The 15,519-nt window shown below is 37.1% G+C and overlaps 1 protein-coding gene across 1 annotated transcript in view; it reads left to right on the top strand.

Moving 5' to 3' along the window:
• The window catches only part of llgl2 (LLGL scribble cell polarity complex component 2), a 44,703-nt gene extending 29,881 nt beyond the window's left edge, over positions 1-14,822 (top strand). Inside the window, exons 8-19 of the mRNA XM_015048415.1 lie at positions 4,540-4,736; positions 6,705-6,852; positions 6,938-7,085; positions 7,342-7,458; positions 7,530-7,696; positions 9,159-9,423; positions 10,373-10,523; positions 10,614-10,639; positions 10,835-10,882; positions 11,146-11,188; positions 13,421-13,482; positions 13,560-14,822. Coding sequence (XP_014903901.1) covers positions 4,540-4,736; positions 6,705-6,852; positions 6,938-7,085; positions 7,342-7,458; positions 7,530-7,696; positions 9,159-9,423; positions 10,373-10,523; positions 10,614-10,639; positions 10,835-10,882; positions 11,146-11,188; positions 13,421-13,460 — 1,350 coding nt within the window. The 3' untranslated portion in view covers positions 13,461-13,482; positions 13,560-14,822. The remainder of the gene's footprint in view (positions 1-4,539; positions 4,737-6,704; positions 6,853-6,937; positions 7,086-7,341; positions 7,459-7,529; positions 7,697-9,158; positions 9,424-10,372; positions 10,524-10,613; positions 10,640-10,834; positions 10,883-11,145; positions 11,189-13,420; positions 13,483-13,559) is intronic.
• The last annotated feature ends 697 nt before the right edge of the window (positions 14,823-15,519 follow it).

Raw genomic sequence — 15,519 nt, 5'->3', positions numbered from 1 at the left:
AAATATCATGTTGAAAAATTTTATTGTATGATAAATTGTTCCAGAAGTTATCTCGACAAACGATAATATTGTTCTTTTGAGACCATTTTTTAAGTAATGTAATGGTAATGACAAAATAATAATGCAAGAACACATTCTCAAAGGTCATTAAGCTTTAAATTCTAATGAATATTTAACACTGGAACTGGAAGACATTTTTAATATCCAAAATAAATAAAGAAAACAACTAATAAAATGAATTTTTAGAAGTCTTTGTAAACAAAATTGCCTTTGAAAATAAGGGCTAGTCAAGACCAAAGTACTAAACTGAAGACTTATCATCCAGTTTTTGGTAGAAAGAGAGAAAAAAAAGAGATAAATGATAAATCAGGCCAATGGAAATGATTAAGTTTGTTTTAATTTATCATATCATAATCATATTATTGATTATTGTGACAGGCCTATGTGTGGACATTAGACTAATTCCTTAAGTATGTTGAAAAGTCAACATAACTGAAGAACCTTTCAGTTTGTTCTGGTGAATAAAGTCTAGCAGCAGATGATGTTCCTGCAGGTCCAGGTCTACCTTCAGTACTGCTGAAGCAACAAAGTACGGTTTCAGTGATAGTGACCAACATCCATAACTGCCATAATCTGAAGATGCTTGCTGACTTCGGCATCATAAAACTAGATCAACCTGGGTTAAAGTTAAGACTGAAGATAGACTCTCAAACTGTGCAGAGTGAATTACAGTAAAACGTAATCTGAAATTATTTATAATTACTCGATGTCTCATTATAATCGGAGAGCTTCTACTTCTACTTAGTTGGTTTGCCTGCCTATTTGGCCAGCGAACCATTCCGCCACCCAGTGGTCGTTTTTCAGACCACGTAGTCTCCTGTACCACTCAAAAATGCACAATATGTCTATAAACATTTTTGGAATATCATAAGGAAGTGCTGAGATATTCCGTTTTTCACTAATGTATTTGCCACTTTGGCACAAGCACAGTGAGAAACGTTCAAAGGATAAAAACACTACACTCAGAGCAAAAATCAGATGACCCAGTTTTCTGCTAGCATGTAAACGCACCATCTACATACAAATCTGGGAGCTTCAGAAGCGTGAAATGAGACTCAAAAATACTTGTGCACTCGTAACCGGATCTGTGCGTAAATGCAGTTTTGTGTGTGTTTGTATCTGGCGACTCGTGCGTACTTTTTCAACATTTGTAGGCGTAGGAGAAGGTTTATTTTGTTTTTACGGTTTACAAATCATGTTTCACAGCTACAACTATCTAAAGCAGGGGTCCCCAAACTTTTCCCTGTGAGGGTCACATAACCTTTCCCTTCTCTGGTGGGGGGCCGGAGTCAGTTTGTAACAGAAAAAGTGTGATGATTGCAGGAGTGCCTAAATGTAAAAATGTTTTGTTTTCCAGAAAGCACCATCAAATAACCCTCTCTGGGTTCATCAGAGAAGAAAAGTCAGGAATGATTATAGTCCGTATTTTCCTAACTATGAGCCACACCGGACTATAAACCACAACCCCAAAGTTTTTTTGTTTTTTTTAAACCAGTAAACATACACATATAAGCCGCAGATATCTCTGCTGCTCCAGGTTTTCCACAGCGATGCAGCAGCAGCAGGGGGGGGACAGCCAACATTTGAGTCATAACAGGTCAACTGAATATCACATTTATTACAGTTGAAAAAGAAAAAGTTACCAAGATTAGATTTAACTGAACTGATTACGGTAGTTTCCAAACGGAAACTGTAACAGTAAAAGTTCTGATCCTTCGTGTTGCTACTAGCATGAGCTAAATGAAATGGGCGCTTTCTTCTTCTTCTTTAGATTTCAACAGCAGCTTGCATCCATTATTGTTGCACTACTGTCATCTACTGGATCTTAATATCTATACCTCAAATTCTCATAATGATCTCAGTATTATGTAAAAAACGAAAAATCTTCTTTTTCCCCTCAATGCTATTTAACTGATCAACAACATTCTCAAATTTCAATTCCCTATTAAAACCGAATTCTGTTTTAATAGGTGCTTTCTTCTTTTATTTCCAATTTTGACTTCCAATGATTCACTTTGTAATGGTCTCGCTATGGTGCCTTGTACCAAAACTAACCATCAGCCAAACTCCTTTCACACAAGTCAGGATTAATTAGTTCTTCCTTTATTTCCATGTACAATGGAGTGAAACTGTCAAAACACAAACAACTCAGGATGAGCTCAGAGCAGCTAACAGAAGTGTTTTACATTCAGATACATACATTAGAAGTACAACTGATACAACAGCTACCTCAGAATGCTATTAGCTGCAATGCTACATAACGACAGCCTGCTAAGATTTCTTAGGTCGTAGCACATAATTAAATCGCCCGCAGGTATTTCCAAAACTAATTCAATAAACAAGTTACTTATTTTATCATATGTTAACATAAAGGCTCGTTTTGAAGTATAAGTTGCTACTTACAGGCATTGCTTCGAAGAACTCGACCTGGAATGCAGCATTCATAACAGACACGTTTGTTCATCTGCTCTACTGTTAGCAAACAACCGTACTGATTAAATAACATAAAAATCAAGCAGTTCCCTAAAAGTCCAACAGATGGCAGCAATGCGCCATGCAAAACAAAACACCCACAGTTTACAGGACAAATTTCCTGCTAAAGAGCCCCCTGGTGGTTGAAGAAAAATACACATATAAACCGGAAAATACAATATATGGAAAAAAAAAATCTGAATGCTCTCTGGTATTGTTCGGGGGCCGGACCAAATGTGGAGGCGGGCCGTAGTTTGGGGACCCCTGATCTAAAGTTACACACAAAGAGGCTTACACGAGTTACAAATCCAGTATTACACACGCACAGATACTTTTACACATGCACAGATATTTTTACATGCGCACAGATATTTTGTTACTATTTTCACTCCATATGCTCCACCGTTGGCATCCATGTTTACTTCTGCAAACACTGAGCACTTCTTTTTATGGCAGTTGGCAGAACACTGGGAACGCTGACCCTATTGCGCCCTCTGCTGCGCATCCGGTACGCTTTCAGGTCATTTGCCTGTTAAAACTGCAGAACACAGACAGGTCTCATGTGTGGCCCCGGCAAAAAAATCGGAATTGGGTCACTTCAGGCTGCAGTGTGAACTGTGACTGTGACTGTCATTAGACCATTTTAATTGTCATTAATATTTCCCCGTACATCAAGTCAAGTAGCAAGTAGCGATAATAAAATAAGTTGATGAAAAGAAAAAGAGAAATATTACAAGAAAATAAAAAAAAAATCTATATATACTTTTGGATCGTGTCAGCCATCTCCTTCTTTGTAACCTTTCTGTAGCGCTCTGCAAACTGGGAGATCTTCTCAATGTCCTTGTTTCCTGAAAGCAGCTCTTTGAAGGTATCCGGAAATGTGATCATGGCTGGTCCTAGTTAGCATCCTCCACATCTGGTAGCATGTCTTCATTAGCGGCTTTTGTAATTAAGCTAAAATGAGTCTTCACGTGGCTAAAGTTGGCAAAGAACACAAGCACCATGTCACATCAGCCAAGTTTCTCAATAAAACACACAAAGGGTAAATTTGCTTGATATAGTACCTCAAAAGTTGCCAGATATAAGATTTAGTGCGCTATGTTTACAGCATGACAGCTAAAACCAATGGTAGTCATTATAGGCAAGCTTTTTATTTTGTTTATTTTTTTGTCCTCCAGCTGAAAACTGGGACATGGATTCTTGATTTTAAAATATTTGACAATTCTGGGCCCTTTTCAGATTGTCCTCTTCTGTTTTTCTCTGTTACCAATCAGAGGGATGTTGTGCAACTGCAATCAATGTTCCCTGTGAAACACATGACTGTTCAACAATATGCACATTTATAAAGCACTGAGTCAGAAATTTTGCTTAAACAATTTTATTTATTAGAATGCCTTAAAGAAGTTGTTGTAGGACTCACTGGCTGCTTCACAATGCCTTAAAACCAAAGGCATGTTCTATGGAGGGAAAATTCTCAAAGTACCTGTGGATTTGTAAACTGTGTAAGCCTGTTTTGTATTGCTTTGGATATTTCTGTGTGTAAAACATGATTTGTAAGTCGCAAAAAACATTTTGCATGACTTTGGTAACTTTGATATGTTTTTTCCTATGCCCACTCCAATATCAAGAAATTATCAATACAAAATAAATTTACACACACAATTGTGATACAGTTATTGAGTACTGAGGTACTCAATTTTCCAAGGAAAAATGTCTTTGCCCTTTGTCACTGGATCCTTGTGTTGTGACAAAAGCAAAACTCTGACGACCCAGTTTCCACCAACATTTAAATTAATTTACAAATTTGAAATTTGAGCATTTGAAAGCACATTTGAAAGTTGCTGAAGTCGCACACAAATGTTTCTTTGCAGTTTACAATTTGTGTAAACCCAAAATTACACACAAACGTGCTTACACAGCTTACAAATCTAGTATTAAATGGGGAGGAAATACTCAAAATATCTGTGTCTATATGTTACAGCGGTTTTATTGCCTCTTTTCTTCTAGGGCCACACCCAACTGGATGTTCGTGAGGAGCCTGTGCTTTTCCCGCCAGGGTTCCAGCCTTTCACTGTGGTCCAGTGCCAGCCTCCTGCTGTAGTAACAGCCCTCAGTCTACACTCGGAGTGGAAGCTGGTAGCCTTTGGAACCAGCCACGGCTTTGGCGTGTATGATTACCTACAGAAGAACAATGTTCTTGTCAAGTAAGTACAGAAGAAAAAGAATGGGTGGTTTGTATTTGTTTCTAATATATTTAGTGTAGCATTTGTGCTCTCCATTAGCTGTTTTTTAACACTGATTAATACCTGGGTCTGTACCTACAATCTAACCATTTTAAATGGATTGAAGATGCAACTTTATGCAGGAATTCAAGATTCAAGTCGAAAAGGCTTAACGATGTTACTCAGTGCTGCTGTCCTGCATGAAGCTAGCGCAATCAGGCCTAGCATATGTCATTTACGCAGAATGCATTGCAGCATAAACATGGCAATGTCCAAATATTTTATTTAAATTAATAAAACCAAACAGCTTACAGTATTTTTACTGCTTTGATTTTACAAAAGAAAACATCTTATTATGCTTATCTAGGGTATGGTTGTGGGAGCAGGGGCACTGCCAGGAATCTTGGGCCCCATGACAAAAAATTAAATTGGACACCCCTGCACAGCTGCTGTTACAATTTCTTGAGTCTATGTGGCCTATCAAAAGCGTCACAATTTTTAAAGGCTTGCAACTGCCTTGCTTTTTTTTGGTTCAATACTGTTACTAGCACAATATTCACTGCTAGTGAATTTTACATGAAACAGTCTGCATACAGTATGCAAGTAGGTTGCTTAAATTTTTTCTCAGTTTTAGATTACTGAAATGTTTCTCCCCATGCGCAACATTTATAGGCAACGTGCAAAACATACATGAAGCAATCTAGATTTCTCATAAAATACTATATAGTTGCATTTTATTCAAGCTGCAGTATATAACTTTAATTAAAAAATATGTTTTCTCCATATTTGTTAAAGCTGGCACCATGTTGTGACAATTTGTTACGAGACAGATAATTTGAAAAAAATCGGTCTCCCACACCTCCTCCCTGAACTACTATTACTGGCTAAAGTAAGACAATGTTCTGGCCAAAAACAACCAATCAAAACCAGGAGAAAGGTCTTAGTGCTGTCAATCAACCTCATTCACTCACTACTAAATGCACTAATGGTGGAGAAACAACTTATTGTTGTGAAACTTATCGCTAGCTGCAGCATAGCACAGGGCAAGGGGAGGAAGACTGAGCAGCCACACGAGATTGTGACTTACATTGCTAAAACCCACCTCTTGCCTCTGATTTCTAGATGGCACTGGGAGAAGGCAGATGAAATACATTTTTCACATATCATCTCTCATGCCATACTGTCACAACATAATGATTTTAACAAATATGTAAAAAAATATATATTACATGTTCTTTTACACGGGCTTTATGAGTCCACCAAGTTTGGTGAGTTTTTGAGTATGATAAAGCCCCCAAAAAGCCCCCTAAAGAGGGGGGAAGAATCGTAATAATAAACAGCACAATTACAATAGCACGATTACAATAGGCCTTCGCAGTGCTTAGCTGCTCAGGCCTAATTAGAATAACTATGAACTTGGAATCCAGAAATACTTAACAGGAACAGTGACTGTTTAGTTTATATTACTTTTAACCCAGAAAAGGAATTGGATCAGTCATTCTTTAGCTTATTTTGTCAGAAACTGTAGAGTACTCACTATTTAGAAATGGAATTAGATACTTAGCAACACTTGAACAGGAGCACTTAGTTTACATACTTTAGAACATTAGATTAGTTTTCTTTTCTCTTTCCTTTGGTTTGTTATTTTGTTTGTATTTCCTTTTAACTCATGTAAAGCACTTTGAATTGCCTTGTTGCTGAAAATGTGCTATATAAATAAAATTACCTTACCTTACTTTACCTTATACAGTCACAATAGAACACACTCCTAATTTTCCAATTTTGAATAATTATTGTTTTCGTATTACAGGCAGTGTTGTTGTTATCAATGCATTCCCTTTGTTTAGTGGCTCTCTTATTGTTCGAATGTCACCTGTTGCGGTTCTTATGGTTAATTTGTTTTGAAGGAAATTTTATTGTTCACGTTTCTGTCGGTTCTTTAAATTACAGGTGCACATTAAATCCCAGTGACCAGCTCGCAATGGAAGGACCTCTGTCCAGAGTAAAGAGCATAAAGAAGTCCCTGCGACAGTCATTTAGAAGAATCAGACGCAGCAGAGTTTCCTTGAGAAAACATCACATCAGCAATACCAACAAGGTAGCATTAACTGGATCAACACTGTTTTATTTTATCCAACACAGCATTTTGCTGTTCTTTACGCCTGAGATTTCTTCCTAAACAGATTCAGGAGGCAAACGCTCGTCTTGAGGCTGAACAGGCCGAGATGGAGATGGCTCCTGTCCAGAGGAAAATTGAAGCTCGGTCCTCAGATGATTCCTTCACTGGCCTTGTTCGAACTCTATACTTCGCTGACACCTTCTTGTCAGATAGTAAATATTGATCCCAAACACTGATGAAATTAAGCTCTGTTTATGCACGAAGACACTGGTTTTGTGTTGGTTGTTTTGGAGACTGTAGAAAGTACATTTATGACATATGAATGTGGAATTCATGTATCCAGCCAATTGAAAGGAAGGCCAGACCTTACACTTACTGACAAAGAGGAGGAGACTGAGAATACAATAGCCAGAAGTATGACATTCTTGTTCAGTTGGTTTTAATACATGGTTTGTCATCATCTTGTAGGTTCACACAACACCCCGTCCCTGTGGGCAGGGACTAATGGTGGAACAGTGTTTGCATACATTCTCTACATCCCTCCTGTGGAGCACAGAGCAGATGAAGCTCTTACTGCACAGCCAGGTGAGTGTTTTTACAGAACTGCAGTGTGTTCTCTTACCTCTGGCTGTATAACACTTATCTCGTTTATTCAGCTAAGGAGATCCAGCTGATGCACCGTGCCCCAGTGGTTGGGATTGTGGTGTTGGATGGTCACGGGGCTCCCTTGCCTGAACCTTTAGAGACAGCCCATGATCTGGCTCGCTCACCTGACCTGCTTGGCTCACACCATGTGTTGGTCATCTCTGAGGAGCAGTTCAAGGTCAGAGGCGAACACATGATGCACAGTTTAACTTAGCGGGCTTTGTAAGGAGAAGAGAAATGAAAAGCTGTGTAGCTGACAATCCAATGAATGATTCTTGGTTTGGCAAGTAATAATGGGACAGTAAAATCATATTTTTTTTGTTTTCATGCTGTGATTTTTACGGGCCTTACATCCATCATATGCCGCTTATCTGATTTTGCGTTGTGGGTCAGCAGCCTATGCAGGGAGACCCAGACTTCCCTTCTTCTCTCAAGCTACTTGGGCCAGCTCCTACGGGGGAATCCCATGGTGTTCCCAGGCCAGCCGGGAAACGTAGTCCCTCCACCACATCCTGCCCCAACTGTAGGAGTTGAAGTATCTCAAGGTCTTGTTCATAAATGAGGAAAATTGTAGCGGGGTATCAATTGGCAGATTGGTGCTGTGTCTACAGTGATGCAGGCGCATTACTGAGCTTTCCTGGTGCAAATAGCTGAGCCAAAAAATGTGCATTAGATTTTGTAATATGCTGTTTCTCTCTCTCTCTGGTGCTATACAAATAAACTTAATTAATAATAAAAATAATAGATTTTATTCACAATGCTCTTTATATCTTATGATCTCAAAGGGCAATTGAATTTAAACTGAGAAATTTTTCCTCACCCTATGAGTGTAAGAATCAGTGTATGAGTGTAATGCTTTGCATTAATTTATTTTTCATTGTGAATTAAAATATGTGGGATGATCATTTTAATAGTGACAGAACATTTCTCCTTGTGGAGGTGAAAGTTGGTTGCAGAACAAGGGATATGTGGTCAGACTAACATTAATCAGAAACTGGACTTACCTGTCATTTTTTGTTTAACTTGGGCTGTACCAGTTTTAGTTGGCACATAGCTAATAATAATAATAATCAATATAATTTGTACCGCACTTTTCATTAGAAAAAAATCTCAAAGTGCTACACAGTGCAACTAAAATCATAAAATCAACATCATAAAAATCATGTGGAGGCAGAATAGGCTTGCTTAAATAAAAAAGTCTTTAAGCCTCTTTTGAAGTGAACCAGTGGTTGCGGAGCTCTCAAAATTTCTTAATGAGTGCTGTAATCTATTTACCAAACTGTTCCAGTCATGCTGGAAATATTCCTTCATGCTACCAATTTGCTCGCCTGCTTTTTAATGAACAATTAACCATTCATTAAGAGGGATGTTTATATCCCTTTTCTTTTACAAATTGATCTTCTCATAGAAAACTACAAACCTTTCAAGTACAGTTTAGTTATCCAGCTTTGTAAACTTGGTCACTCCATCCCTTTTATTTTTACTGAATCTCAGCTCCAGATAAAAATGTTTTTTGCTTGATGAAAAATAACTATTATTTTTAGTGCAAATATGTGATCTGCTTACAACTAGAACTGGATGCATAGCGACCTTTTTTCACAATTTTTGCTGAAAGTTTTGCTGTATTTTTGTGTGTTTAGGTTTTCACTCTGCCAAAGTTGAGCTCTAAGATGAAGCTTAAGCTGACTGCTGTGGATGGGTCCAGGGTGCGGAGAGTGGGTGTGGCCTGGTTTGGCAGCAGCCGAACAGAGGACTATGGGGAGAGTGGATTGGTTTTTCTGACCAATCAGGGTGACGTGCATGTGTTGTCACTCCCACATATTAAAATGCAGATTAGGCACCCCTGCATCCGACGGGAGGATGTCAGTGGCATCGCCTCCTGTGTTTTCACCAAGCAAGGCCAGGGTAAACGTGCTTCTCTCTATTAATTTTTGACCTGAGATGCTGTTTCCTTCTTAAATTCTAATATATGCCAAATAATTAAGGTGTGTACAAATTCACTTGGTATTTAGTACGTTGTCCAGTGATGAGATTTTGTCAATGGTTATCATAGATGGTATTAAATTTGACAACATTCTGTTAAGAAAGGATAACTAAATCTGCAGTATGTAACTTTTACTACAAAGTTATCCTAGAGAAGAAAACATTCTGGAATTGATTTACTCACACATCAGAGATGGAAAAGGAAACTTCATTATCTTTATCTGGACCTTTCTCATTACATATTCTGTGCACAGTCTACAGATGACTGCTGAAATTTAACAGATCAGTAAAAGAAGGATCAACCTCAGCACTGTCTGAAGTCAGCATCCTCCCAGGAAAATCGCAATCAATTCCTAAATAACCACACATCTGAAAATGAAACTTTATTGTCTCTAAGGGACAACAAACAAAGAATGCAGATAAATTTACAAACACAATAAAAATTACAATAATGACTGTGACATCCATAACACACACAATACAGTGTGTATTATAGACAGAGACTACTACAGCCTCTGTCTGAGTTTATCATCTCAGATTTTGTTATTGAGGTTAACACTAACGGGGACCAATGAATTCTTGTAGCCTTTTGTGTTGCATGTTTTCTCCATGTATTTGTGAGCTGATGGCAGTAACCTGTAATGAGGATGGCTGGGGTGAAGCTGTAAGGAAGGAGTAAGGATACATTAAGCCTTACTCCTTCATAGTTGGGAAGCTCTGCAAGACCTAAAATGTATATTATAGTTCTCAGAGAAAAAAATGGTATTGGCCAAAAACCATTGACGAAAGATATACAAAGCTTAGAATTTTGAAATGTCTAAGAAAACTGCTGTTAGGGCCTACTACTCACTAGGAACTGGCCCTTTTACAGGCTTTTACCTGATGTCTCCATCTGAATTTGAACGATTCTCTTTGTCAACTCGCTATCTGGTGGAACCTCGCTGTCTGGTTGAAGCTCCTCTTCCTCCAGTCTTTTCCAACCAACACCAACCAAAGCTTGAAGGAGCCTCATCAGCCCTCAGGTACATGTTCTCTCCCTATTTTCCCTTTTGATTTCTAGATCATTGCTTCAGTGAATATCACATACGTATTTGTCTTTTTTCTTCATCTAGATGTACACAAGACACTGAGGATGCAGGTATTTTAATTTCACACACCAATTCTGCATTGGCATTTGGCTTCTAATGACTGTGTGTCTGGGTGTAGTGTAGAGTCAGTTGTTGCTGTTGACTAATGTGGTTGTTCAAGAGTTATTTTTATTTAGTGTCATACACTCATGCTTGTGACTGTACTAATGTGAAGGATCCTCTATTTGTCTGATTGTGTGTTCTAGAAAGTGCAGCTAGACGTGTTATGGAGCATGCATTGCTGAATGATGAAAGTAAGTCCTTGAGATAGTGAAGAGTGTGATGAAACATGGAACTTAAAATTCCTCAATATAGAATCCACTTCTCCCTAGCTTACCCTTTTTTATTCTTATTTTGGTAAATATTGAAGCATGTGCTTTTCATATTGGCAATAGGAGTAAACCTTTTTCCCAAGAAATGTTTAATTTACTTCCAGTATAGTGAGCAGCTTCCCTCTGTGACTAAGATGTTTTTCCAGGACTAACACAAAGATTTTACTTCTCATGTCTTTTTCCAGAGGTTCTACTGGAGATCCAAAAGTCTTTAGAGGGTGACCAGACGTAAGTATCTGCCCTGAATACATCAATATTAGTTTTAGAAGCAATCAATAGTCACTGGTATTTTCTTAAAGAATCATTTGTTATTTACTTTAAAGATATGAGTAAATTTATTTAGGCTGGCTAAAAAATAAAAAAAAAAATGTGTGAGAGGCTAACGGCATTGCATCAACTTTTTGCAGTGATATCTGGTGGTGGCACTGGGTGGCAAATAAAGTTTATAATGGATTCGGTAAACTATCTGAAAAATCCAACATTGACAGTCTAGAGACTGTTTAAGATTTTTAATTCAACTAAAGACGAACCAAAACTTTAAACAAAACTTGGGATTCTTCACTATATGGAAAAGCGAATACAACTCTTCCAGGAAAACATTCTGCTATTTTTTTTAGCCTCCAGACTTTTGGTGCACTGAACAATAAGCTTTTTTTTTTTTTTTTTTTTTTTTTTTTTGCAGAGTTTCTATATTTAATATTCTATATCCATGGATATAAAAGATATTTCTATATTTACATCTTCTTCCCATTTATTTTTAATGTAGTCACGCTTGGGAAGTTGTCTTTAACTTTGATATAGTTTTGAGAACTCTTGTGGTTATTTTCTTGTAGCTCTACTTTAAAACTGCAGTATGTAACTTTTATAAAAAAAATTTTTCACACATTTATTTCACATAAAGTTGTTCTGCTTTCTCTCAGGGTTCTGAGTGTTATCTAGAAACAACAAATCAGAGCTTGGAGGAGTACTGTTAATCACCCTCACATGGATGCTGCTCATCCCTCTCCTCCTTGCTCTCTATGCTACCTGCTATGCTAGCAGGCTCTGCTGTCTTCCTGACATACCTGTCAAGTTGTGGATTTAAAAATAAAGGAAATTTTCCACCACCTGCTATGAGCCGTCCCACCTTACATTTTAAGGCAGGTTTATAAGAAATTTAAAATAACTGCCTGTCAACCACTTACAAGGTTGTCCTGCTTTTCAATTAACAGTTAGGTGTACAAAGTACACCCAACTGTGGTGTGTAACACCTAACTGTGTTACACACCACAGTCTAAAACCTAATTGTGGGGCCATCTTTGTTTGGCAGCTGTATTTGGCAGACCATCACTTTTTGGCACAACACTTGGTTTGTTTCCACTGTCAGCACTAGCCTTATAAGAACTGCCTCCCCAGGTACTGCAGGTGGTAGTTTTCGCGAGGCTAATGACTTCATTCAGTTTAGAGAGGCACATTAATTCTTATTTGAAATTATTATGTTACAATACTGAAAAATTACCGGAAAATACTAATATGGCAGGAAAGAGGCGTAAAATACAGTAATTTCCCGGCCAAAACAGGAGGCTTGCAGAGCCTGAATGCTCAGACTAATTAGTGTGGCCATCGATGACGGCGAATAAATGGTTTTCTCCACCATTAGCACATTAGCTACCAGACTTGGTCAAGATTATCTTGCAAAGCAGATTTCTAATCTCAATGGGATTTTCTTGATTAAATAAATTGAATAAAAAAAATTGAGCAGCACGTACACAAGGGTGGGTAATGACACTAAGAGACTTCTACTGGCTCTGATTGGTTGTTTCTAGTTAGCACTGGGAACACAGAGAAAAAGCAGAGGAGCTCCATTTTTTCACAGATAACCTGTTTAATTCCATACTTTCATGGCATGTTGACAGTTTGAACGAACATGTAAAAAGCATATTCTATTCTAAAAGTTATACACTGCAGCTTTAAAACTCCTACCATTCACACAGCTACCTGGGGTTTTACATGGTTTCAGTGTGTCTACTTTTGCTTACTTGTTCACCTTTTAGCAATAACATATTTATCCTCTCCTTTATTCTTGTGATTTTTGTTTTGTTTTTATTTTTTCAAAGAAAACCACAACTGAGATGAGTATTGCCATTTCCTTCTTGGCACACTCCTTGTATGAACTAAAAAAATTGGCTTTTATATGAAAAAAATTGGCTTTTTTATGAAATTATTCATACCCCTCCTAGGGGTATGAATAATTTGAGGTCTAATTATTTCAGTATAAAGTCTCCAAAATTACCTTATTCCAGTTTAAATTACATTACAAAATGTGGAAAAAGATAAAGTGTCGAATATTTTTAAAATGTACTTTAGATTAGAAAAAGTGAGATTTTTCCTTCATTATTCAGTAAATGTTACTGTACTTAAATACAGAATAGGCTAAGCCTTTCAGTTTTAAGGTTGAAACTCTTTGTGGTTTGTCTAAAGGGCATTCCCAGGGAATAATGTGAAGAATGCTGTTGTCTGAGATCAGGTTCTCAACTGCTCAGGTAAGACTGCTCAATTATTCTCGTATTTTGTGCATTTTGGGTAATTTACTGTTTACGTTTTGTTTTTGTCTCCTTAGAGAATAAACCCATTAAAATGTATGAAGTGCACTGCAGTCACACAGCTTCTCTAACCTCCTGCTTGGAACACACAACCACTACTGATTCCTGATCCTTCTAAGAGCCATTTTAAATGGAGGCCAAAAGGCTCACAGTGCTGCAGCTGTTTGAGTGCCTTAAGGATGCAGCAGACTGAAGGATGAGTCCAGGGCCTTAAACACGGCCTCCTTGGCATGGTGACTCGCTTCCAGTTGAAAACTACATTAAATATTTTCCTTTTCCTGCCCACAATCTGAGTCCATCAAACCAGTTGTGATCAGTCCTCATAGATGCAATGAATACCTGTGGTAAAAGTAAGTTTGGGGAAAAAAAATTAATTTGAAGTTGTGTTTTTTTTGTTTTCTTTTAAACTAAGATGTTTGTGGGTTTTCTTTTTTGTTTGCCAGTATTTGTCTGTATGTATATTGTAGTGATACACATGAATTAGCTTGATGCCTAAATTTAAAAATATATACTTTAAAAATGTACTATACTATATATTTCACCCAAATTCTTTTTAACGGGACACTAGGTAATTTTATACGGACACATTCTCTAATAAGGTTCATGCAGTGAACTAATTTTTAATTTACTACTTTTTTGGTTTTACTAGGGGTCATAATTTTAATAATGGCCTTTTCAATGTAGGTCTTTGTTGTATTACGATTTCTCCCTTTCAGAATTTATGATTTTCTGTAATCATAAGATAAATTTGAAAAAAGGGCTGTTTCTAAATTAAACTGTTACTTTTTAGGGGGAAAAAAGATTCTTGTTTGTTAAAAAAAAATGGGGATTCACACTACATTCTCAGTCCCACCCCTTTCTGTTAACTGTAAGGTAATCTGTCCACAGGTACTTGTGCACTACAGCTCAGCACACTGTTCTTCTTTTGGGGGGAACTTTGTCTAGGGTTTATTTTTATAAATATTATTATTGTTATTGTTTTGTAAACTGTTTAAGCCAGCAATAATTGATGTGATTTTGGAATGTAATTGTAAGTGATGATAGAAAATTGTTATATACTGTATTATGTATGTGACAACTGTGCCTATTTTAACTGGGATTGGCTGCTATTTAGATCACACTAGAAAATATTTTGGTACTGTGTGTTTGAATGCTTGGTATTTTAGCATCATCTTGCAATATATTTTTGTAGTAAACTGATTATGAAACCTGATATTTTTCAGTTGTATGAAATTTTACACTGTAATTTTCTTATACACAATTATATGTTTTTCCTAAGACCTTTTGTCTGGTGTCATGTCTGTGGTACAAAGGTTTGTAAGAAATTACCTTGTTAAACAGCTAATATCTTCAATTTCTATTACCTCCATCTTAACCTTGAGTTAAGCTTGTTTGCCAGCACAATTAAACTCATAATCAATAGAGCAACAATACATTATTCACCATAACAACCACTAATTAAAAAAAGGCATATTAAGATCAGATGTTTTCTTCCAGCTTTTAAATAATTTCAGCAAGGACGATAGCATGCTAGTGAACAGCTGCATTATTGTAAATAAGAACTTACCTGATTAAATTACGGTTGAATTTAAAATGTTGAATTTAAGCTTTTTATTTCCACCCTACAAAGTTCCTGAGTGCCTCTGTCCAGAGCTGCTACTGTATGAGAATAAACAGGGCGTAAAGTTTGAAATGCTGCAGCTTCCATTTCCTTGGCACACTTTTGCATTTGTTTACAAATACTTACGAGTAGCAGTATGAAAGAGCTGCATCAGCCAAATAAACCACCTTACATGACTTTATTGTGTGCTATGGATTACCAGACACATAAAAATCTGGTCCCTGATTTGTCTGGTAATCCATAGCACACAAAGTTGTCAAACACTTTGCCACCTTCTTCGTTTTTTGGTTTGTTATTCCAAATGCAAACTTTGTATAATGATCAGTAATAAGAATGTATTTTGTATTACTTAGATC

Source organism: Poecilia latipinna, unplaced genomic scaffold (assembly GCF_001443285.1).
Source record: "Poecilia latipinna isolate Pla-1442-1.1 unplaced genomic scaffold, P_latipinna-1.0 Scaffold882, whole genome shotgun sequence".
NCBI classification, from domain to species: Eukaryota; Metazoa; Chordata; class Actinopteri; order Cyprinodontiformes; family Poeciliidae; genus Poecilia; species Poecilia latipinna.
This window is presented reverse-complemented; position numbering and strand designations above follow the sequence as displayed.